The following is a 19484-nucleotide window of genomic DNA, read 5'->3' as shown; positions in this document are numbered from 1 at the left end:
ATATTGTAATAAAGTAGCATGAGCGTGTTAGCAATGATCTTCTTTCTTGGCCAACCATATCTCCGGAGGACAGCGGCATCTTCCAAATGTATTTCTAGTTTACCTATGAGGTGAAGCTCTGCAGCTGTGTCATTAGATGCACCAAAACGCATCACCTAATTTCTCCATTTTGGGAAAAACCTTGAAAGTAAAGGGTCCATTTTGTATTATGCAGGGTCGAGAGTTGTATTTTGGCCCCGCAGTATTTTGTTTGAAGAACGAACTGAACAGGCATTATGAGATACAGTTTTTTTACCATTGCGGTGCAAAAGTATTGCCTTTTGCACCTATTCTGGTAACCAAATCTGCGAGTTGTCTAAAGAGGATATGTACGGTAACGAATGTGGCGCCTCGAGGTCGAGAAAGTCAAGATTTCGCAGCCGGTAATCGCCGTATCTCGTAGCACCTAACCACCATGGTCGTAGCTGAAGTCCGAACATATTTTCTATAAAAGGTCGTCCTAGATACCACCTTAGCATCGCACTGAGTAGAGAGCATATACAAAACTTGATATCCAGCATAAGATTCTCTTTCACTTCTTCCGTTTTACTTGCTACGCACGCTGCTGCAGCCACCTTCTACGCGAGCAACTCCACAACTGCACTTGAAGAGTTATCACTCAGCGGTGCATATGGCTGGTCAAGCCCTCAATTTGCCCCAATCCTTCACACTTGCAATGAGACTTACACTAGAATAATTAATGCTCATCTACAAGATTCGTTGGAGGCGGCTGCCTTCGCCAGAAACCGTCTGATGGAGTACGGTAAAGATGACGAAATCTTTATGAGATGGTTCGGTGACGGAAGCATCTACGAGGTCATCGGTCTGCTCGACTATCTTGTTGAAGCGAACAAGGATCACATCAGCTGGCGTTGCGATGACATCTCCGACAAGTGTGATCCTAACCCTACCTGGGGAGGGTACAGTTATGAAGAGTCTCAAAACGTACTTTGCCCATACTTTTTCCAGGAAAGAGTTGCTCTCTCAAAAATGTGCTTCGATGGCACAATTGTTGAGACTACTCCAAAGCACTATGGTGGAATTGACATGCTGCACCGGTACCTCCATCTTCCTGCTATGAACACGGAGTATATCCAAGAGTACTATGAGGAGATCGACGAAATCTTAGACTTGGCGCAGAATAATGCCACCTTTGCCACCAGAAATGTTGACAGTTACCTGTACTACATTGCGGAGGTCTATGCCGAATCTGTGGTTCCAGGCGGATGTCTCGGAGATTTGTAGTTCAGTTCTAGAACGTTACTTTCTCAAAACAATTTTTGTTTAATAAAACGTTCCATCCCTGGCCAGGGTTACCTTTAGTTCCCCATGTACCTTTCAAAAAGCTTTCCACGGTCAAAAAGCAGGATATTCGTAGGGCAGAAGCGAAATTCTCGATTCTCCACATGAGATAATCCTGATCTTTTTGATTAATCATTGACGTACCTATGACCGCAAACGACCATGTGCATATAGAAGAGGTTTGGGAATGGAACGCCAACTGCTCCAGGTCTTTCAGGGAATCCTGAACAAGAGACTGAACCGGCGCCTCGCTGGCATCCATTCTGGGGTAAAGAAGTTTTGTGAGCAGGCAGTAGACAGCCTTCGCCATAATCCGAGCTGTGCAACAGCTATCCTCAAGTTTTCTTCACACATGTTTTTGTTGAACAAATTTGACATCTGGTGGTAGCAAAGGCGCGATAAAGTATTTGGCTGCACTATGAACCTGTACAGCTAGTGCCTCATGCTGTGGATAAAAATTGTAATAGTGCCAAAGCCAACTAGCTTTTGCAACCAATTCAATTGCAGACAGTGCAGCACCCACCACGGGATTGTTCATTCAGGGTACGGGACACTGGTGAAGAGAGGTCTTCAAAAAAAACTCATTGAAAATATCAAAAGGTGATCCAAGCTCTAATGGCCATTCTTTTTGACAGAGAACTAAAATGAGAGAGTAGTTGAACAGAAAACTTTCTAATAGTGTTCAAACAACATTGGCATTCTTGCGGGTTGCATAATTGTGCACACAGATGGATTTGCTTACATTCTAGGACTTTGCTGGTCTCAGTCCTCCTCAGCAGGGTATACGAAAAGATTGACCAGGACAACGGTATTCATGATTGGCTATGGTGTGGCCAACATAGTTGCGCCACAGATGTGGACTACGGGGCCAAGATACTACGCAGCCTGGATAGTTCAGTTGGTCGTTGCATGGTTTTTCAGTTCTGTGCTTCTGATATGGATAAGAGTAATTCTTTCGCGCAGAAACAAGAAGAGATTAGCTAAACTGGAGTTTGATGACGACGGAAATATAATCAGCAAGAAAAATGCCTTCGTTGAGGATGGAGGAGACGATCGCAGAAAGGTTGACGTTTCGATGCTGGATCTAACAGACCTGGAAAATGAAGAGTTTATATATCCTCTATAGCGTTTTATTCATGTCTCGGGCTCTACTGATGGGATTAGACATTAAAAAGAATAAGGTAGCAAATTTTATTATGAGCTTTAATTAAAGTTGCCCGACAAGACTCATAACGTCTCCAACATTACTGCCACCGCATTACCTACACAAGCAGCTTATCAGTCTCATATATCTAGTATAAAACCCTTCTAGTCATATGTTAGAAAAAGTCCTTTTCATCCAAAGGCAATCCGAGAGCTTCTCTTTGGGACTTTGACTCTGGGTCAAAGTAAGGCAAATCAGCAAGAGAAGTTACTCTAGTTCCGTGACGTGGCTGTCTTCCTTCATGGTCCCAAGTCGATCTGTGCTGCGAAACTCTGTTGTCCCAGATGGCAGACGTGCCGTAACCTTCTTTAGATGGAGTCCATCTGAACCGAACCTGAATGTCGGCATTTTTCTCGTAAACGTCAAACAGATAGTTCAGAATCAAGTCCGATTCAACAGACGAAAGTCCCACAATTCTTTTTGTCATAGAGCGGTTGACGTACAGTGCCTTCCATCCTGTTGCAGGGTGAGTCCTAACCAAAGGATGAACACGTTCAACTTTTTTCGGACCAGAAAATGGATTCTTTCTGTCTAAGTAGCCATTCGCAGAAATGTAAACTGCCTGCTTTCCATCCAAGTTTTTTTTGAAACTCTCAGAAAGCTTGTCGTAGGCCGCATAACCAGACGACCAGAGAGTATCACCACCAACATCGGGGATTGCGTCCAAGTGCAGGTGAGTGATACCAGCAGGACGCTTCTCGTGGACCAGGTCAGTGTGCCAAACTTGAGCACCCCTCATTCGGTTTTTGGTGGCATCCCAGTTACCCAGATTAATATTTTTGTAGGTGAAATTGGATCCAAGCGACTTTTGGAAGTAATCCTGCCAGATAACAGTGATACCTGGCAACCCATTAACTTGGGAAACTTGAGGGTGCTTCTCAACACGCCCCCAGTACTCACCAAGTTCCAATTGCTTTTGAGGAGAAAGCTTTTGATCTCTGAAAAAGACAACAACTCTCTCAGCAACCAACAAGGCCAGCTCGTCTTTTTGCTGGTCGGTCAGGTCCTCAAGTTGCAGACCAACAATCTCGGTACCGATATGGTTGGTCAGGTGAATCACCTGCTTGGCAGCACCAAGAAGAGCCTTCTTCTCAGGGTCGGCTTTCTTGGCACGCTCGATGTACTCGTAGTCGTCATCGCGGATTGCGGTTGCTTCATCAAGATAGACAGGAATAAGCGACTTGTCTGGCCTGGTAGGATATCCTTTGGAAATATCGATGCCTGCATCGACTAAGCGCTTCCTGATAGAGTCAGGCAAAATAGTCAACCCATCTGGGTCCGGACCAAAATGTTGGTTGTCTCCAGGAACCGTTCCTACGGAGATGTTTTCGGAAGCTCTAATCAAGTTTTCAATTTCCTTTGTCGACTGGAATAGCTTGGAGCTTTAGAGTGGCAGTTGAAGTCATAGTTGGTGGTCTGGGAAACAATCAAAACTACAGCGTTTTTATATGATGCCCAAAGTGGTTGAAACTATTAGGTGACAACCGTTCACCTGATTAAAAGCAATATAGTTCCAGATGTGTGGCTCCAGAACTATAGCCGCAGAGCCGTCCACTGGACGTTATAGTGCGGTTAGGGTAATTGCATGTAGCGATATGGCGAGCGTGAGGCAGGCTGATGGCTCAATCAAGTAGTCATTGTGGCTCAGAAACAATATTTTGTTCAAGTGACGACGAAACTTTTAATCAAGTCAAACAATTATACATACATACATGGTGCCATGGTTATTGTATCCTTCCTTGGTTGTGAATCTCTTTCAGTAATATGCTTCTATTTGATGTGGGAATTGTATAATATATCGTAATTGACCGCTTTTGATTGAAATCCCTATGAGATATTCGACTCGCTCAATAGTACAACAGAATGCGATACTAACAACGAAAGCCCTGGCTTCTGACGAAGGTCACAGCTCTCGGTGTAGAAAAGTTCGAGACCGTAAAACGGCCCTCTTTAAAACCTACTTTGTAATTACCGTAAGCGAAAGCGATTCCGAAAATTGCCAAGAGTGCCAATACGTTAGACCTTTACCCCGTCAGGTGAAACAGTTGTTGCCAGTAAACAAAAAAAAGAGGTATCACGGCACAAGTACAATTTAATAAGTTCAACTGGTGCTGGCCCATTCCATAGCATATGCTCAGCTCTGGAGATTATATCTAAAACTTGGATCGACAAGGTGGATTCACAAAGTGAAACTTCAAAACTTAAGGATTGGACATATTGGTGTCGCCCTTAGTCCGAATATTGGAAGGTTTCCACAGTTCCTACAGGTGCTCAAAACCATTCTTGGAATTCTATTGCTTCTTCCATATTTTTCGAAGCCAATTAATTGACAGGTGGCCCCTTACGGGGAATTTTCGCCGAAACCCGTTTATAATCTTTTCACAGGGAGGGACACAATCCCTTTCTATTGTTACGGCAATAATTGCTAACTCCGTATTCTGAGACGCCTGTGTTTACTATATAAGCTTGAGAACGTCGGATTGCCAATTCCTCAATCAACTAAAGAAAATGTCTGTGCTTATTACAGGTGCTAATGGATTTATTGCTTCCCACATTGTCGACATCCTGCTAGACTCGGGTTATACCGTCATTGGTACTGTCAGATCTGAGTCCAAGTTCGAGCCACTTTTTGGGGAATTCAAGAAAAAATACCCTAACGCTAACCTCTCCTACGAGGTTGTAACTGACATCACTGCTGAGGGCGCCTTTGACGACTTACTGAAGAAGCACCCCGAGATCAAATACGTGCTCCACACTGCCTCTCCATTCTCCTTCGGCCATGACAAGTCATTTGAGGAGATCTACTTCAAGCCGGCTATTGAGGGCACTAAAAACGTTTTGAAGTCAGTCAAGAAGTACGCTCCTCAAGTCACCAACGTTGTCGTCACCTCCTCTCATGCAGCAATCATGACAATCACCTCCGAATACTTCAAATACACAAACCGGGACTGGAATCCAATAAAACTCGAGGAATGCAAAAACGAGTTCGAGGCCTACTGCGCCTCCAAGACTTACGCCGAGAGAACTGCGTGGGAGTTTGTCAACCACGAGAAGCCAAACTTCAAGCTCACAACCGTCTGTCCACCCTACGTCTTTGGTCCACAAGTTTTCGACTCTGCGGTCACCAAGACTTTGAACACATCCAATGAACTGATCAACAATATCGTCAAGACACCACCAACCGACGAGCTGGTCAGCCAGCCTGCCGGTTTGGGAATTGATGTCAGAGACGTTGCTAAGTTCCATCAATTAGCCTTTGAGAAAGAGTCGGCTGTCGGAACTCGTCTGTTTATTGCGGCCGGCCACTTCACCGGACAGACCATCCTTAACATTCTCAACAAGCATTTCCCAGAAGAGAAGCTTGCTGTTGGTGCTCCAGACAAGGATAACGCCACCGAACTGAGCGGCTACAGTATCGAGAACGTGATCGAGTCCGTCGGCGGCTACGAGTTCATCTCATTGGAAAAATCGATTGTTGACGCTGCATCCCAGTACCTGAAGAAGTTCGGCAGCTTCAAACAGGCAGAATAGAATAGCTATTTATATGACTTATTAGTAGCTTTTCTTCACTGGAAATCCTCTCTTCTTATTGATTTCGTCGATGGCCTTTCTAGCCTCTGTCACGTTTCCAAGAGCAGTAGGCATGTCTGAGTGCAAACAGAGCATGAATGGGGTTTCACCAAAATTAAACTTGATTTTTTCTCCAGAAAAGCAGGAAAGTTCATCCGTTTCGGCCACTTCCACCAGGTCTTTGTATATGATAGATGGGTTTTTAGCTCTGGAGAGAGCTGGAGGGACAAGTTTTCCGTCGGCAGACCAATCAACGTCAAGGTATAGCTCCTGGATGAGATCGACGCCCATCTCCTTGGCGACTTTCTCGTAGTGTGCGTTTTTGGCTCCGATAACAGGAACTTTGAAGATCTGTGCTACCCGTAAAACCGCTCTCATCACCTCCTCATCACGCTCCACGTAGAAGTAGAGTTCTCCATGCGGCTTGATGTGGTTTAGTGGCATGCCCTCGGCGTCCAAAAACGCTTTCAAAGCTCCTGTTTGATACATGACTAAGTTGAAAATTTCCTCTGGGGGAATGGCAAATCTCCGTCTTCCAAAGCCAAGCAGGTCAGGCAGACCTGGATGCGAGCCCACCTTGACATCGTATTTCTTGGCTAGCTTGACCATCTTGGCCATGATGTTGAAGTCGCCCGCGTGGAACCCGCATGCGATATTGGCGACGTCGATCAATGGCATGAGCTCCTCATCAGGACCCATTTTCCATTTTCCAAAACCTTCTCCCATGTCGCACACAATCTCATACTTGTTCATGTACTTATTGTTCACGTCAGGCGAGCCCGCAAGGGCTTCTGGTATTTTGGCCATAGTTAGAATATGAGAGGGAGTGGTATGAGAACTAGTATTTTAATGGCTTAGCGAGTTTCGATAAGGCAAAATGGCGGCTACCCAAAAAGTTATTACATGTGCCTTTGCGCTAAAACGGGAGTCGGCTTGCTTCGGTGCAAGATAACGCATAGCGCTCAAGAAGCGCCTATTATCTGTGCATGACATTTGCACAGCACACGCTGCAGTGCTTCAGCCGCACGCCGCCAAGAATTTGCTAAACAATCAAGTATATATTTGTTTGAGCTAATTAACAGTACTAATATTCACGACTGCCTCCTCTTTTATCTCAGCATCCGCCCTGCGGCTTGTCACTTGGCTTAAAGTCTGCTCAGAGTACAGCACCGGGCTCCGTGTTTTTGTAAGAATGTTTTTGAAGAGCGTCTTGATACCGTCCAAACTTTCCACCACTGGATACACAGTGACAATGCTGACGGAAAAAAACACCCACAAAAAGGTGACAACAATGTAGCCCCGGAAGAACGTCTTTGAAAAGATGTAGTGGCTGCCGTATAGAGGCATTGGGAAGAGCACAAGGAAGAATAAGACAAAGAAGATAGCCAAACCAATACCGTAATTCCTCTTGCGTTTCATCATGGCGTCTTCTTCCTGTTCTTTGGCGAGAGCAATTTCTGTGAGGTCCTCTCCGCTCAGAACGTTTGTCAGCCCTTGCTTCTTGTCGAACTCAGAGTCGTCAACCTGCTTAATCTCGGTTTTCCATTTATTCCAATCGAAGTCTGCTGGCTTCAAATAGGTAAACAGTGGCACAAATATAATTGGCACGAAAATCGCGACAGTGTTACCAGCAGCCAGAGCTCTGTATGTAGATAAGGTGGTGATGGTGACCGATTTCGATGCTGAATAGCTGTATCCGATCCATATAGCCAGCGAAATACACGTGGAGAGCGTGGTACTAGCGACAAACGCAAAGGTCGAGAGCTTCTTCCAGAAAAGCGTGCAGATCATTGGAATGACGCAGACATTGACAATAATACCAGAGGCAGTGGTAATGAACGACACGTCAAAGCTGGCCTGGCCAAGTCCAATGGCCAGGCCAATAGCCACAACACTGAAGATAATAACACTTAGATGCGTGACGAAGACCAGTTTTTTGCCGTCTGCTTTCGGGTTGATGTACGACTTGTAAATGTCATAGGTGAGCAACGAAGACACAGCCACTGTTTCTGAAGAGTACGCAGCAGTAATCGCCATGAAGACCATCAGCAAAATGGCTATTGCACCACCTTTACCCATAATTGCGTACGCAGAAATTGGCAACACCAGACCGTTGGATAGCTGTTGTTCTGTGAGTCCGCCTGGCACCGGGAAGTTGCTGGTTTGTTCAAGAGCACGACATGCCAGACCCATAGTGGTCGCCAATGCGTATGGCAAAGTGAACCAGCAGAGGCCTCCGAGAGTGTATCCCGTAAGCGCTCCAGCAGGGTTGGCAGCAATCGCTTTCTGGAACAGCTGGGAGTCCACGGCGGCTGCCCATCCCGCTCCAAGCAGAATAAGTCCATAGAGACCGCTGTTCACCGACGTAAATGTCAAATACGAGCCATGCAAATTGTGTGCCACAGGCTGCGTCTTGGCGGCCTCCGTCAGAAGCTCCCAGACTTTTTCTGGAGATCCCAAGATATCAGATGTGGCATACACCTTAAACATGACCGTCATCATAATCACAAAAATAATCACCACGTGAGTCCAATCGGTCATGAAGGTAGCCTTGATACCACCGATCAAAGTGTAGACAATAACAAAGACAGGTAAAAGTACGCAGGTAGCCTCCTTGCTCATGCCAGTCAGGTTGGAAAACACAGATGCGCCATTGATGAGCAAGTTTGCAGTGTAAACCACCTGCTGGGCAAGAGAGTAGAAACACATAGTCAGATGGCCAACTGTTCCGTATCTAACCTTAATAATCTCCTGGAAAGTATGCGCGTTTGGCGCCTTTCTTTTCAGCTCGATAGCCATAGTAGCAAAGATGATAATCTGGACACATGCACCACCTCCGTACCACCAAGCGGCAGATATTCCGAGGCTGTAGGTAGTTGTAGTGGAAAGAAGCAAAGTGGAAGCGATGGTCCAACTGGAAACGACCGCACTAGCTATAAGGCCAGACTTGATGGACCGCTTGGCAGTTGACAACATTTCTGAGTCCTGAACCTCATTCATGTAGCGTGAGAGCAGCCATGAAATCAGTGCCATGGTGAAGGCGAAAACTGCACCCACACCAATCACAATTCCATAACCGACTCCCTGAGAGAAGACGACAAACTGTCCGTTGGAAGTGTCGATAGTCATTTTGATGGTTTCAAGAACAACCACATGCTGCTAAATATATGCTCGTGGCGATAGGTGAATCTGTGAGTTTCCTGGTACTCTGAAGAAGTGCTTATGCATACATGCTCTCATGCACGAGTAATCCGTTCCTAGAAAAGATGTAAAATGTGCATATCGCATTTCATGTTCAGATCAGTGGAGACAATTATTACCGTTGCGTCTGAGGCCATGCGGCTGCCGATCATCCGCCGATGACCGTGCCGCCAGTGGCGAGCCGACGGTTCGTATCATCCGCTATACATCCAGGCACATTGCCGCTAAAAGATCCTCGTTTTCGATAAGATAAGGTGGATCTTTCTTTATTTGTGTCAAAAATCTGTCATCAAGTATTGCAAACCATATGTCCAGCTTCAAGAACATCAGACGGGTGCTCATTGCCAACAGGGGTGAAATTGCTGTGCGGATAATCAAAACCTGCAATAGATACCAACTGACAGCCGTTGCTATCTACTCGAAAGAAGATCTCGAATCGCTTCATGTCAGTTTGTCGGATGAGGCATACTTGCTGAGCGGAGTTGGAGCTAGCGCATATACGAACATCCCAGAGATCATCGAGCTGGCAGCAAAGCACAACATCGATGTGGTCATTCCTGGGTACGGCTTTCTTTCTGAGAACTCAGAATTCGCAGCAGAGCTGGCCAAGAACGGTATTCTTTTTGCCGGTCCTTCTTCAGAGTCTGTTGAGCAATTTGGGTTAAAACATCTGGCTCGTGATATTGCAATCAAGGCAAATGTTCCTGTGGTTCCTGGAACTAGTTTGATCAGCGATAGCGAAAAGCTTGTTTCTGAATGCAACAGGATCGGGTACCCTGTGATTTTGAAGGCCACAGCAGGAGGAGGAGGAATGGGTCTCAAGGTGTGCTACAACGAAAGCGAACTTGTGGCGAACTTTGCCGAGGTCACTTCCAGAGGCACGTCTCTTTTTTCGAATGCCGGTGTGTTTGTTGAAAAGTACATCGAAAAAGGTCGACATATCGAAGTCCAGATGTTTGGTAACGGTATGGGTGACGTGGTCACCTACGGAGAGAGAGAGTGCTCTATCCAGAGACGGCACCAAAAAGTCATTGAAGAATGTCCATCGCCGTTTGTGTCCGATCTTGGTACGAAGCATAACTTACGGGAACGTCTGACCTCGGCAGCAAAACGCCTGGCCACCAAAATCAAGTACAAGTCTGCCGGTACAGTCGAGTTCTTGGTGGACGACACAACCGGCGACTTTTACTTTTTGGAGGTCAACACCCGGTTGCAAGTGGAACACGGTATTACAGAAATGGTGTATGACGTTGATTTGGTTTATTTGATGCTGTTGCAAGCAGAACATGAAAGCAACTCCTCTGGTATTCCTGTTGAGATTTTGAAAGCAAGTTTAAAATACGACCAAAACGGCGTTGAAATTCCCAACGGCCATTCGATTGAAGTTCGAGTGTACGCGGAGAATCCGGTTCGCAACTTTGCTCCCTGTCCCGGAATTTTGCATAATGTCTCGCTGCCTTCAGACGGTACTTACGGGGACTATCAAGTGCGAATCGATCACTGGATTGAGACCGGTAGCAAGGTCTCGCCTTACTTTGACCCGCTTCTCGCTAAGGTGATGGTTTGGTCTCCAGTCCGGAACAGTGACAACATGATCAAAGTTCTCAATGATATCAAGATACAGGGCCCCGTCAATAATGTGGAGTACTGTATTCATATTCTGGACAGCCCTGAGTTCCGCACAGGAAACACGCTTACCGGCTTGCTTTCAGGGTTCGTGTTCAAGCCACATCTGATTGAGTTCGAAAGTGGGGGAGCATACACCACCATCCAGGACCTCCCTGGAAGACGTAAGGTCAGATTCGGAGTCCCTATTGGCGGTCCGGTTGATCCGCTAGCTTTGCAAATAGCAAACGTCATTGTTGGAAATCCTTTGCACTGTGAAGCTCTTGAGATAAACCTCAAAGGACCGGCCATCCGTTTCCATGCCCCAGCAGTGGTTGCCCTTGCTGGTGGCAGATTCAAGTTTACCCTTGATGACAAGGACGTCCCTATGTACACGGAGCTGTTCATTCCTGCCGGCAGTCTTCTTGAGATAAAGGAGCCCCTAGGATCTGCTGCAAAGTGCTATCTGGCAATCAAAGGCGGCTTTCCAGGAGTTGCCAACTATCTTGGCTCTAAGGGTTGCCTGCCAAGTCTGCAGCTTGGTGGCCACCAGGGACGAATCATACTTCCTGGAGATTGTCTTGACATTTCAAAACTAGAACCAATCGAGGTCTTCAAAACAGGCTATCAGTTCCCAGAATCGCTCATTCCTGACTACGAGAGAGCCACCAATGTGGTCCGTGTTATTGGCGGTCCCCATGACACGCCAGACATCGTATCGGAAGAAGGAATGGAGCAACTCTACTCCGTTCCCTACTCTGTCAATTTCAACTCCAACAGAGGAGCTACCCGACTGGACGGCCCAGAAATGAAGTTCAGCAGGCCTTCAGGTGGTGACGGTGGTGGCCACCCAAGTAACATATTAGAGTATCCCTATCCTACGTGTGGTTTGTCTGCTGTTGGGTCTGTTATGACTCTGTACGGGCCGGATGGAGCCACTGCCTCGGGATTTGTCTGCATTTTTGCTCCTGCTGAGGCAGACTTTTGGAGGTTCGGCCAGGCTGCTATCAACAGCAAAATTCACTTCACTCCTATCACGTACAATGATGCAATCAAGCTCATGAAGCAGCGGAACGAGTATCTGGAAGAGATTTCCAAACGTCCTAGCAGCTCGTCTATCAAGTTCAACGACGAGCTTCCTGAATACGAGCCACTGAAAAGCAAGGTTGGTAACTTCTTGTACAGACGGGAGTTGTCAGAAACCTTGCCGGAGGTATGCTTTAGACAGGCTGGAGAAAGAATGATCGTGGTCGACTTTGGCAACCTGGAATTCGATCTGTTCAAAAATGGCCGCCAGCACGTGATGGAGACAGAAATCAGAAATCAGCTGCCGGGAATGTTTGAAAGTATTGAGTGCTGTACAGGAGCCATGGGAGTCCTGTATGATCCAATGGAAGTGGACAGAGCTGAACTGCTGGAGAAACTGATCGAACTGGAAGCCTCAATCCCGCAGATCGAGAAGCTGAAGATTCCATCAAGAACATTCAGATTGCCGGTTGCCTTTGAGCACTCAGCTCTTGACCACTGTTTGGAGCGGTACATGCATTCACAGCGTTCACATGCCACGTATTTGCCAAAAAATACCGAATACCTCATGAAAGCAAACCTCATCAAAGACATGGAGCAGTTTAAGAGCTGCATTATAGGCAAGCCGGAAATGGTGGTTGCGATCACCTTCTTATGTGCTAACGTGCTGATGGCCACTGTGGACCCGCGGTGCAGACTTTCTGCCTCGAAGTACAACCCTACACGTACATCAACCCCTAGCGGAACGATCTCCACCGGCTCCGTGTTGCAATCCATCTATCCACAGGAATCCCCTGGAGGATACATGATGTGGGGTATGACTCTGCCAAACTGGTACTGGGATACATTCTGTAGAATCCACGAGAATCCATGGCCTTTCAAGGTGTTTGACCAGGTGGTTTTCTATGAGGTTGATGAGGAAGAGCTGCAAAGAATGAACAATCTACTGCTCACGAAAAAGATGAAGATTGAGCCGACCGAGGGTGTTTTCGATTTCGTGGAGTACAGGAGTTTCCTTGATTCAATTGATGACGAGCTGAAGGATCTGAAAAGGCGCAAGCTTTTGGCGTTTGAAGAGTGCAATCGTGAGGAACAGGCTGATTTTGAGCTGTGGCAACAAGAAAAAGCAGCTGCTGCTGCCTCCAAGCCAAAATCAGACGACGTCAGCAGCGTTCCAGGTGCAATTAAGATTACATCGCACATGCCATCAAACGTTTTTAAAATCAAGTGCAAGGTGGGAGACGTTGTTCCTAAGGAAGATCCGCTCGTTATTTTGGAAGCTATGAAAATGGAAATTCCTGTGCATATCAAGAACAAATCGAGTTTCGAAAAGTATGAGGTTCTGGGGGTGGTTGTCGAGGAGGGTGATATCGTCAACCCTGGTGATGTTCTTATGATTATCAGGGGGGTGGAGTCCACCTAGATCAGAATATATAATCAAATTCAATCAATTCTGAAAACATGAGAGCTTATAGTTGCAGCTTGCATTGTAACCAACTGATCTTTCGGGTCGAAGACGGGGGTAAAGTTTAAGCCAGAAGCTAATTTAGGAGCTTCAGATCGACAGGAAGAATGAGCTGTTATGTATGGGCAGCAACTTTTGAAGTGTTTTGATGGCATAGTCCCCGAGTTCATAAAAGCAGCAAATAATTCTGGTTTTTAGTATCAGTGAGCACTAGTCACCTTGCCGGTATTCGCTTACTTCTGATGAGCAACCTCCTTGATGTTTGCTTCACAAGTTTGCAATATCTCTCCAAAAGTTCTCCGACTCCAACCAGCCAGGTAACGCGTAGTTGTTTGGGCTCTTCCATGACATTCTAAGTGTGCTCAATCGGATTTTGAATATTTTCCTCCAGACAGTAGGATGTATGTACAAGTCTTCTATAATCCTTGATGGAACCGTCGATCAATTTATAAGTGCAGCTTTCTAATTTTGAGTCAATAAGAGCGTCTATCTTTTCGACCTCGTCATTCGATAGACAGAGAGGGCTGTTCCGGTAACTTGCGACTGTTTATCTAACTAAAGTTAGTAACGATGTACACTGCGAAAGATGAGAACAACTCATATAAGTAAGACATGTACTATAACTCCAGGATAGCAGAATCCTAAAGAAGCGACCCAGATTTCTGATGCCAGGCCCGGAAGATACCAAACATTGCCATTGGGAAACGCAAGCGCAACACGCTAGTGAAACCCTTTTAGTAGCTGTATTTCTCGTTAGAATCACACGCCAGAGACGTCCAGGTTGTGCCTCTTTATCATATAGTAATATGCAATAATTATGCAAGCAATGGGAGCCGCGAAATTCAATAGACGGAAGATGAAAATGACCACCTGACCTGCCGAGTATTCAATTCACCATGTCTGCGCCACCGAGCCTGAAACGATATTCATAATCGCTGCTCCTCGACGGGTGATGATGAATTCCGCAAACAATGAGGCAAAATCGGTGGATACAGTTTTGAGGTTGGCGGAAAGCCCATACCGCTTTGCCGGCGAAGGAGGCCACCGCAGACATTACGGTCACAAAGGGGGCTAATGCGGAAACAGCTCCGTCTGCGCATACTTCCTTGATACAGTCATTCATATACCTGATGAAGTCAGCTATTTTAGACATGGTGGCTCAGCCGGCGAGATAAAAGTGTAGCATTCTCACGCACTGCAACGAGTAAAGAAACGTGGAGATCAGGTTCGACAAAGCCGTTTAATTTTAGCAGCGGCCGATAAGTGCCATGCCAACCATGAACATGCTCGGATCCCTTTTCCAGGTCATCATAATGAGTATCGAGTTCGACGGATTTCCTGTTTGCATAGATAAGTAATCTGAGGCCCAGAAGCTGGTAATGAAGTACACGTTACAGGTGCTTTTTTCTGGAGGGGTGATATCGTAATCAAAGTTGGGGGGTGTTGATCCATTCACGCACAGACTAGGATTTCCGTTTGTGCAGACGCCATTTTCCCGCCGTTAGCTTCATGAATAATGGGTTCAATTTTTTTGGCTGGCATCTGAGATAAGGATCGGATTTCTATCCAGATCTTGGGAAAATCCAGCCACAAAAGGAGGTCGCATAGCAGCACTACAAGCTCAGACAAGTTTTGTAGTGATTGAGGCAGCGTTCTGGTTGGATTGTTTTGCGTCTTCTAAGGGTACAGGTGCTTCAATTGTACATTCAAAGAAAATTCCCTCATGATGGACGGGGATCCAGTTAGCTGGTACTGTTCTGAAGTGTTCTTTTGCGGGATCACAATAAGGGGTCTCCTTTTCAGTCAAACGTTTTTGCTTTTCAAAATGTCTTCAAAACTGTCTTGCTCAGATTTCACACCTATATGGTCATTGTTCCAAAAATCTTGAAGCGAACCACGGTGTCTTTGTAGACAAAAACTGTCGGCTATGGCTGGGGTTATGGCTCACAACAAGTGGCCGCAAATAGAGTTTAAATAATAGTGCATTGTTGTGGCCAACAATGTATACCAATGGCTTGAAAATAACATGACTGCTTGTATTCTGCTCTAGTGGGGTAATGTCGTCTATGCAAAATGGCAGCATTTGGGTCCAACATCAGTAAATCCTAAAGGCTTAGCAGGCACTCAAAGAAGAGGCTCAAAATACGCGTAGGAAAATAAATAGGGCCTCAGTACCAAAGCATAAGAACGAATCAGTCTACCTAGCTGAGATAATACGATTGATATCCTTTTGGCATAAAAGCAATAAAAAATCTTGCTGGGGTAGTTGAGAAAGAGCTGCACCTATCGATCCAGCAAATCCAGCAGATACTTTGACAATAGCTTGGTAGCTCTCGGTCAATTCACTCCTATGCGTAACTCTAGATCGAATTCATGTGTGGACTTGGCTTTATCAGCGTGTCTAATTGCAATATTGATCTGATGTGCAAGGACAGGATACGGAAGCCGCCTACTGTTGGGAGAAATCGAAGTAAGATATCGTCAGCGGCCATGCTAGCAACAAGTGTTCTCAATGGTCAGAAAGAGCGCCTGGATGATCCGTTCGAATTAGAATTCGAATCTGTTACCAAACAATCTGAAGCAGTTTATCATAGATCGCAGTAAATTTTCGAATTTTATTTTATGGTCTTGCAGAAACCGGTGCCCCCCACAACTCAGATATACACGATCTACACGGACGGCGCGTGCAGCTTCAACCACGACCCGGCGCGTGCGAAGGCAGGATATGGCGTTTACTTTGGAGACGGCGACCCGCGCAACACTGCCGCCCCGTTGGTGGGCCCTGTCCAGACAAACAACCGCGCAGAGTTGACTGCCATCAAGCAAGCTCTGGAAAACATACTCGAGGAGTTTGAGTTCGGTAACGGCGAGCAGTACCAGATCCTCACGGACTCGGAGTATTGCGTGAAATGCATTTTAGTGTGGTCCAAGACGTGGCAGAAGAACGGCTGGAAAAACTCGAAAAAACAGCCCGTCGCCAACCGCGATCTAATCGAGGCAATCCTTGGTCTGATAGACCGGATAAATGACGAATACGCTCGACATGGTTTTGGCAGACTGACCGTGGATTGGGTGCGTGGGCATGCAAATAATCACGGCAACGAGATGGCAGATGCACTAGCCCGGGAGGGGGCCGGTATGGAAAGAAAGTAGCAGCGGGAACAAGCATAGTATGTGAATAATCCTGGATCATAAGGATTCGCACAGTTACTCGGAGAACATATTCACCACTGGTTTTTCCAGACAAACCAGAATTTACTGTACGTTCGGGGTTCAAAATTCTGCCATGGAAATGGCTTCTGCTAGTCTTCTACTGAATACGAGCTTATGAGTATAATTTTGCGTCAAAAATTGTCTCGATTCCTGTGGTTGCAAGGTACCAGATGGTTGTCTCGATCTTAACTGCTATCTTGCTGCAACAAACGATCGAGAGCACATCTTTGGAGCTTGAGGATGAAGAATAAGTGAGCATTATTATAAAAGTAAGCAATTTTGGCTTGATATGCTGATACGTGCTCGTTGCGGAGAGCACAAGATCGTTGGCCTAGTACTACAGGCTTCCAAATCTCAGTGATATATTCTATAGACAATTAGGCCATTTCAAGGCATGTGGCACAAATTTATGGTAAAGAATAATTCAAGTCTAACGATGATTTTGATATTGACCGTCAGACAGGAAATGATTCTGTCATGCACCGTTGGAGTACAATATGAAACTCATCTGCTAAACTATAGTTTAGGCCGGTATAGTCTGCACAGCCCAGCATTTTTTAGATAAAAAAGTTAAGAAAATACGTACTTTCATGTTTCTACGACGATCCGGCGCACGCACTCTGGGTATACGCATGCTCTCCATTCCTGTCGGCTCTCCCGTCTACCACTATGATATTGATTCTCACGGAGACCCCGTGGTAAATGTCTACACAGACGGCTCCTGCAGGAACAACCAAAACCCAGAACTCGCCCAAGCCGGTGCTGCTGTGTTCTTTGGCGTCAATGATCCGCGAAACTATGGGTTTGTGCTTACTGAAAAGCCCACCAATAACAGAGCAGAGCTGATTTCCGTGCGCGAGGCTACGCGGATCATTCTCAGTGACCTTAAGGAACACACGCACACAAAATTCCAGATCATGACAGATTCCAGGTACGTGATCGGATGTCTGACACAATGGTACCACAGGTGGCAGTCCAACGGATGGAGGAACAGAAAGGGCAAGTCAGTTGCGAACCAGGACGAAATTCGAGCGATTCTGGCCAACGTTCAAGCGATAAATACCCAGTACGCAAATATTGGATGGGGACCGCTATGCTTCAAGCACGTTTATGGGCACAGTGGTATTTATGGCAACGAGATGGCCGATCAGCTAGCAACTGCAAGCAGTGGAATTGCCTTGGCTATACCCGAAGCCGTAGTGTCAGACACCATTTAAAGTTCTACCTTCCCAGTTTCTGTGTACACATGAATTTGATATTTACAATTCAGCACTGCGTTACTCTTGCAGCCCTTCGATCTTGATTCTGGTCGCCTTGTTCATGTAAGCATTGTAAGTGATTTTTGTGATCTCTGATTGCGGGAACTTGAGGAACGGGATGTCGCTGCAAGACGAGGCCATCAGGTAGCCGTAGAACACCTGGATGACAGTCTCGTCGGCGATGACAAGCACATCGTTCGTCAGCCGTTCGATCTCCATTATCAGCGGCTCCAGCTTCAACGCTAGGTCGTGGTAGCAGTCTGCTCTCGGATACCGGTGGTGATAGGGATCAAGCTGATGCTTCTGGTAGTCATCCGGGAACTTTTTTTTTAGCTCTTCGTCTGTGAGTCCGAACGCGTCGCCAGGGTTCAGCTGCGTCATTTCCGGGCGATGTGTCACCGTCAGCCCCATGTCCTTGAATACCTGTGCGAGCTGCGTCGTGCGCAGTCTCACAGACGTCCACACCTGAAGATCCGCAGGTAGGCTTTCGTTGCCCTGTTCCTGGTAATGTTTGACCATTGTGTCGAACAGTTTGTGTGCGTATTCCTGACCCTTAGCGTCCAACGGTGGGTCACTCTTGAAGTCGAGCTTGTTGTTGGAGCATCTCGCAAAATAAATGGAGCCTTTCTTGATTTTCGAGTTCATGAGATAGAATATTATTTTCGTTGTGAGGAAGTCGTGCTTTGACTTGTTCACGAGAAGCTTCTCGCCAAAATTAATAAACTTGATGTACGTGAGTTCCTCCTCGTCCATCTCCTCGTACGAGCGGGCCACCACGTTGACCCTCTTCTTGTAGTCCGCAATTGCCTCCTCGGCGTCCCAGTTGATGTAGTCCGGCGATTTCGCTGCGTCGGCTATATTGCTCTCCAGCAGCTTCGGGTCGTCGATCAAACTCTCAATGAAAATCACCCTGACGTTGTGCTGCTGCAGCACGTGGGCCAGCTCACGTCTCTGCGAGCTTACGCCGTTCACGGCGTCGTAAATGGCGATCTGGCCCATGTCGTTTTGGAAAAAATTGAGCACGTCTCGCACGGCCAGGTCGGTCAGTTCTTCGCGCACCCGTTTCGCCTCCTCGCTTTCAGGCTTTGGGTCGAAGAATTCAAACGGTACATGCTTTGTTTTCTCTCTTCTAATGTCACCCAGGTGGAACAAATTGGCCCGGACTCCCAGCCATCGCAGATACCTGCACAGACTGATCGACAGATTGGTTTTACCGCGCGCAGGCGGTCCCACCAAAACAATGCATATACACCCGGCATGGTACAGTTTCCCAGAGTCTGTAGAGTACAGTTGCGCAGGGGACACATGGAAGCGCGAAACCGTCTTGTGAATCTCGTCTACGTCCTCATGGATGTGGGGTGGAACATGTCGCTCGTTTTTGTTGTTTGCGCCGTTTTCCTCGCCTCTCGACGAAGGCGGAAGCCATCTACTCTGCCTACGTGCACAGTAGTTGCCCGGGATCTTGGGCTCCTCAATCTCAACCACGTCTTCCGACATTTAATAACAAGAGCGTAGCCGGCTAAAGGAAAAGTATTTTCCTTTCGACCTACATATTTTTCCCCATAATTTTTGTCGTAAAGAAAATACTAGCCACTTATCT

The 19484-nt window shown here is 46.5% G+C and overlaps 11 protein-coding genes across 11 annotated transcripts; 6 read left to right on the top strand and 5 right to left on the bottom strand.

Moving 5' to 3' along the window:
- Positions 1–136: 136 nt before the first annotated feature.
- Positions 137–1284, top strand: KL911_002662 (uncharacterized protein; the record flags this gene model as incomplete). Its single annotated transcript, XM_043197756.1, has 2 exons — positions 137–438; positions 531–1284. The coding sequence occupies 2 exons, from the start codon at positions 137–139 to the stop codon at positions 1282–1284; spliced, it is 1056 nt and encodes a 351-aa protein (XP_043054942.1).
- Positions 1285–1291: 7 nt separating this feature from the next.
- On the bottom strand, positions 1292–1651 carry KL911_002661 (uncharacterized protein; the record flags this gene model as incomplete). Its single annotated transcript, XM_043197755.1, has 1 exon — positions 1292–1651. The coding sequence occupies one exon, from the start codon at positions 1649–1651 to the stop codon at positions 1292–1294; it is 360 nt and encodes a 119-aa protein (XP_043054941.1).
- A 504-nt stretch (positions 1652–2155) lies between these two features.
- KL911_002660 (uncharacterized protein) lies at positions 2156–2467 on the top strand (the record flags this gene model as incomplete). Its single annotated transcript, XM_043197754.1, has 1 exon — positions 2156–2467. One exon carries the CDS (start codon positions 2156–2158, stop codon positions 2465–2467), a length of 312 nt encoding a protein of 103 aa, XP_043054940.1.
- A 193-nt stretch (positions 2468–2660) lies between these two features.
- KL911_002659 (uncharacterized protein) lies at positions 2661–4675 on the bottom strand (the record flags this gene model as incomplete). Its single annotated transcript, XM_043197752.1, has 2 exons — positions 2661–3927; positions 4629–4675. 2 exons carry the CDS (start codon positions 4673–4675, stop codon positions 2661–2663), a joined length of 1314 nt encoding a protein of 437 aa, XP_043054939.1.
- A 378-nt stretch (positions 4676–5053) lies between these two features.
- Positions 5054–6076, top strand: KL911_002658 (uncharacterized protein; the record flags this gene model as incomplete). The annotated part of the gene is made up of 1 exon (XM_043197751.1): positions 5054–6076. One exon carries the CDS (start codon positions 5054–5056, stop codon positions 6074–6076), a length of 1023 nt encoding a protein of 340 aa, XP_043054938.1.
- A 21-nt stretch (positions 6077–6097) lies between these two features.
- On the bottom strand, positions 6098–6922 carry KL911_002657 (uncharacterized protein; the record flags this gene model as incomplete). Its single annotated transcript, XM_043197750.1, has 1 exon — positions 6098–6922. One exon carries the CDS (start codon positions 6920–6922, stop codon positions 6098–6100), a length of 825 nt encoding a protein of 274 aa, XP_043054937.1.
- A 264-nt stretch (positions 6923–7186) lies between these two features.
- KL911_002656 (uncharacterized protein) lies at positions 7187–9244 on the bottom strand (the record flags this gene model as incomplete). Its single annotated transcript, XM_043197749.1, has 1 exon — positions 7187–9244. One exon carries the CDS (start codon positions 9242–9244, stop codon positions 7187–7189), a length of 2058 nt encoding a protein of 685 aa, XP_043054936.1.
- A 379-nt stretch (positions 9245–9623) lies between these two features.
- On the top strand, positions 9624–13370 carry KL911_002655 (uncharacterized protein; the record flags this gene model as incomplete). Its single annotated transcript, XM_043197748.1, has 1 exon — positions 9624–13370. One exon carries the CDS (start codon positions 9624–9626, stop codon positions 13368–13370), a length of 3747 nt encoding a protein of 1248 aa, XP_043054935.1.
- A 2415-nt stretch (positions 13371–15785) lies between these two features.
- Positions 15786–16565, top strand: KL911_002654 (uncharacterized protein; the record flags this gene model as incomplete). The annotated part of the gene is made up of 2 exons (XM_043197747.1): positions 15786–15995; positions 16131–16565. The coding sequence occupies 2 exons, from the start codon at positions 15786–15788 to the stop codon at positions 16563–16565; spliced, it is 645 nt and encodes a 214-aa protein (XP_043054934.1).
- A 650-nt stretch (positions 16566–17215) lies between these two features.
- Positions 17216–17842, top strand: KL911_002653 (uncharacterized protein; the record flags this gene model as incomplete). Its single annotated transcript, XM_043197746.1, has 1 exon — positions 17216–17842. The coding sequence occupies one exon, from the start codon at positions 17216–17218 to the stop codon at positions 17840–17842; it is 627 nt and encodes a 208-aa protein (XP_043054933.1).
- A 60-nt stretch (positions 17843–17902) lies between these two features.
- On the bottom strand, positions 17903–19381 carry KL911_002652 (uncharacterized protein; the record flags this gene model as incomplete). Its single annotated transcript, XM_043197745.1, has 1 exon — positions 17903–19381. The coding sequence occupies one exon, from the start codon at positions 19379–19381 to the stop codon at positions 17903–17905; it is 1479 nt and encodes a 492-aa protein (XP_043054932.1).
- Between the last annotated feature and the right edge of the window lie 103 nt (positions 19382–19484).

The sequence above is a fragment of the Ogataea haglerorum genome (assembly GCF_019207285.1).
Source record: "Ogataea haglerorum isolate 81-453-3 chromosome Unknown 81-453-3_NODE_6_length_583072_cov_95.821986, whole genome shotgun sequence".
Classification (NCBI taxonomy): Eukaryota; Fungi; Ascomycota; class Pichiomycetes; order Pichiales; family Pichiaceae; genus Ogataea; species Ogataea haglerorum.
This window is presented reverse-complemented; position numbering and strand designations above follow the sequence as displayed.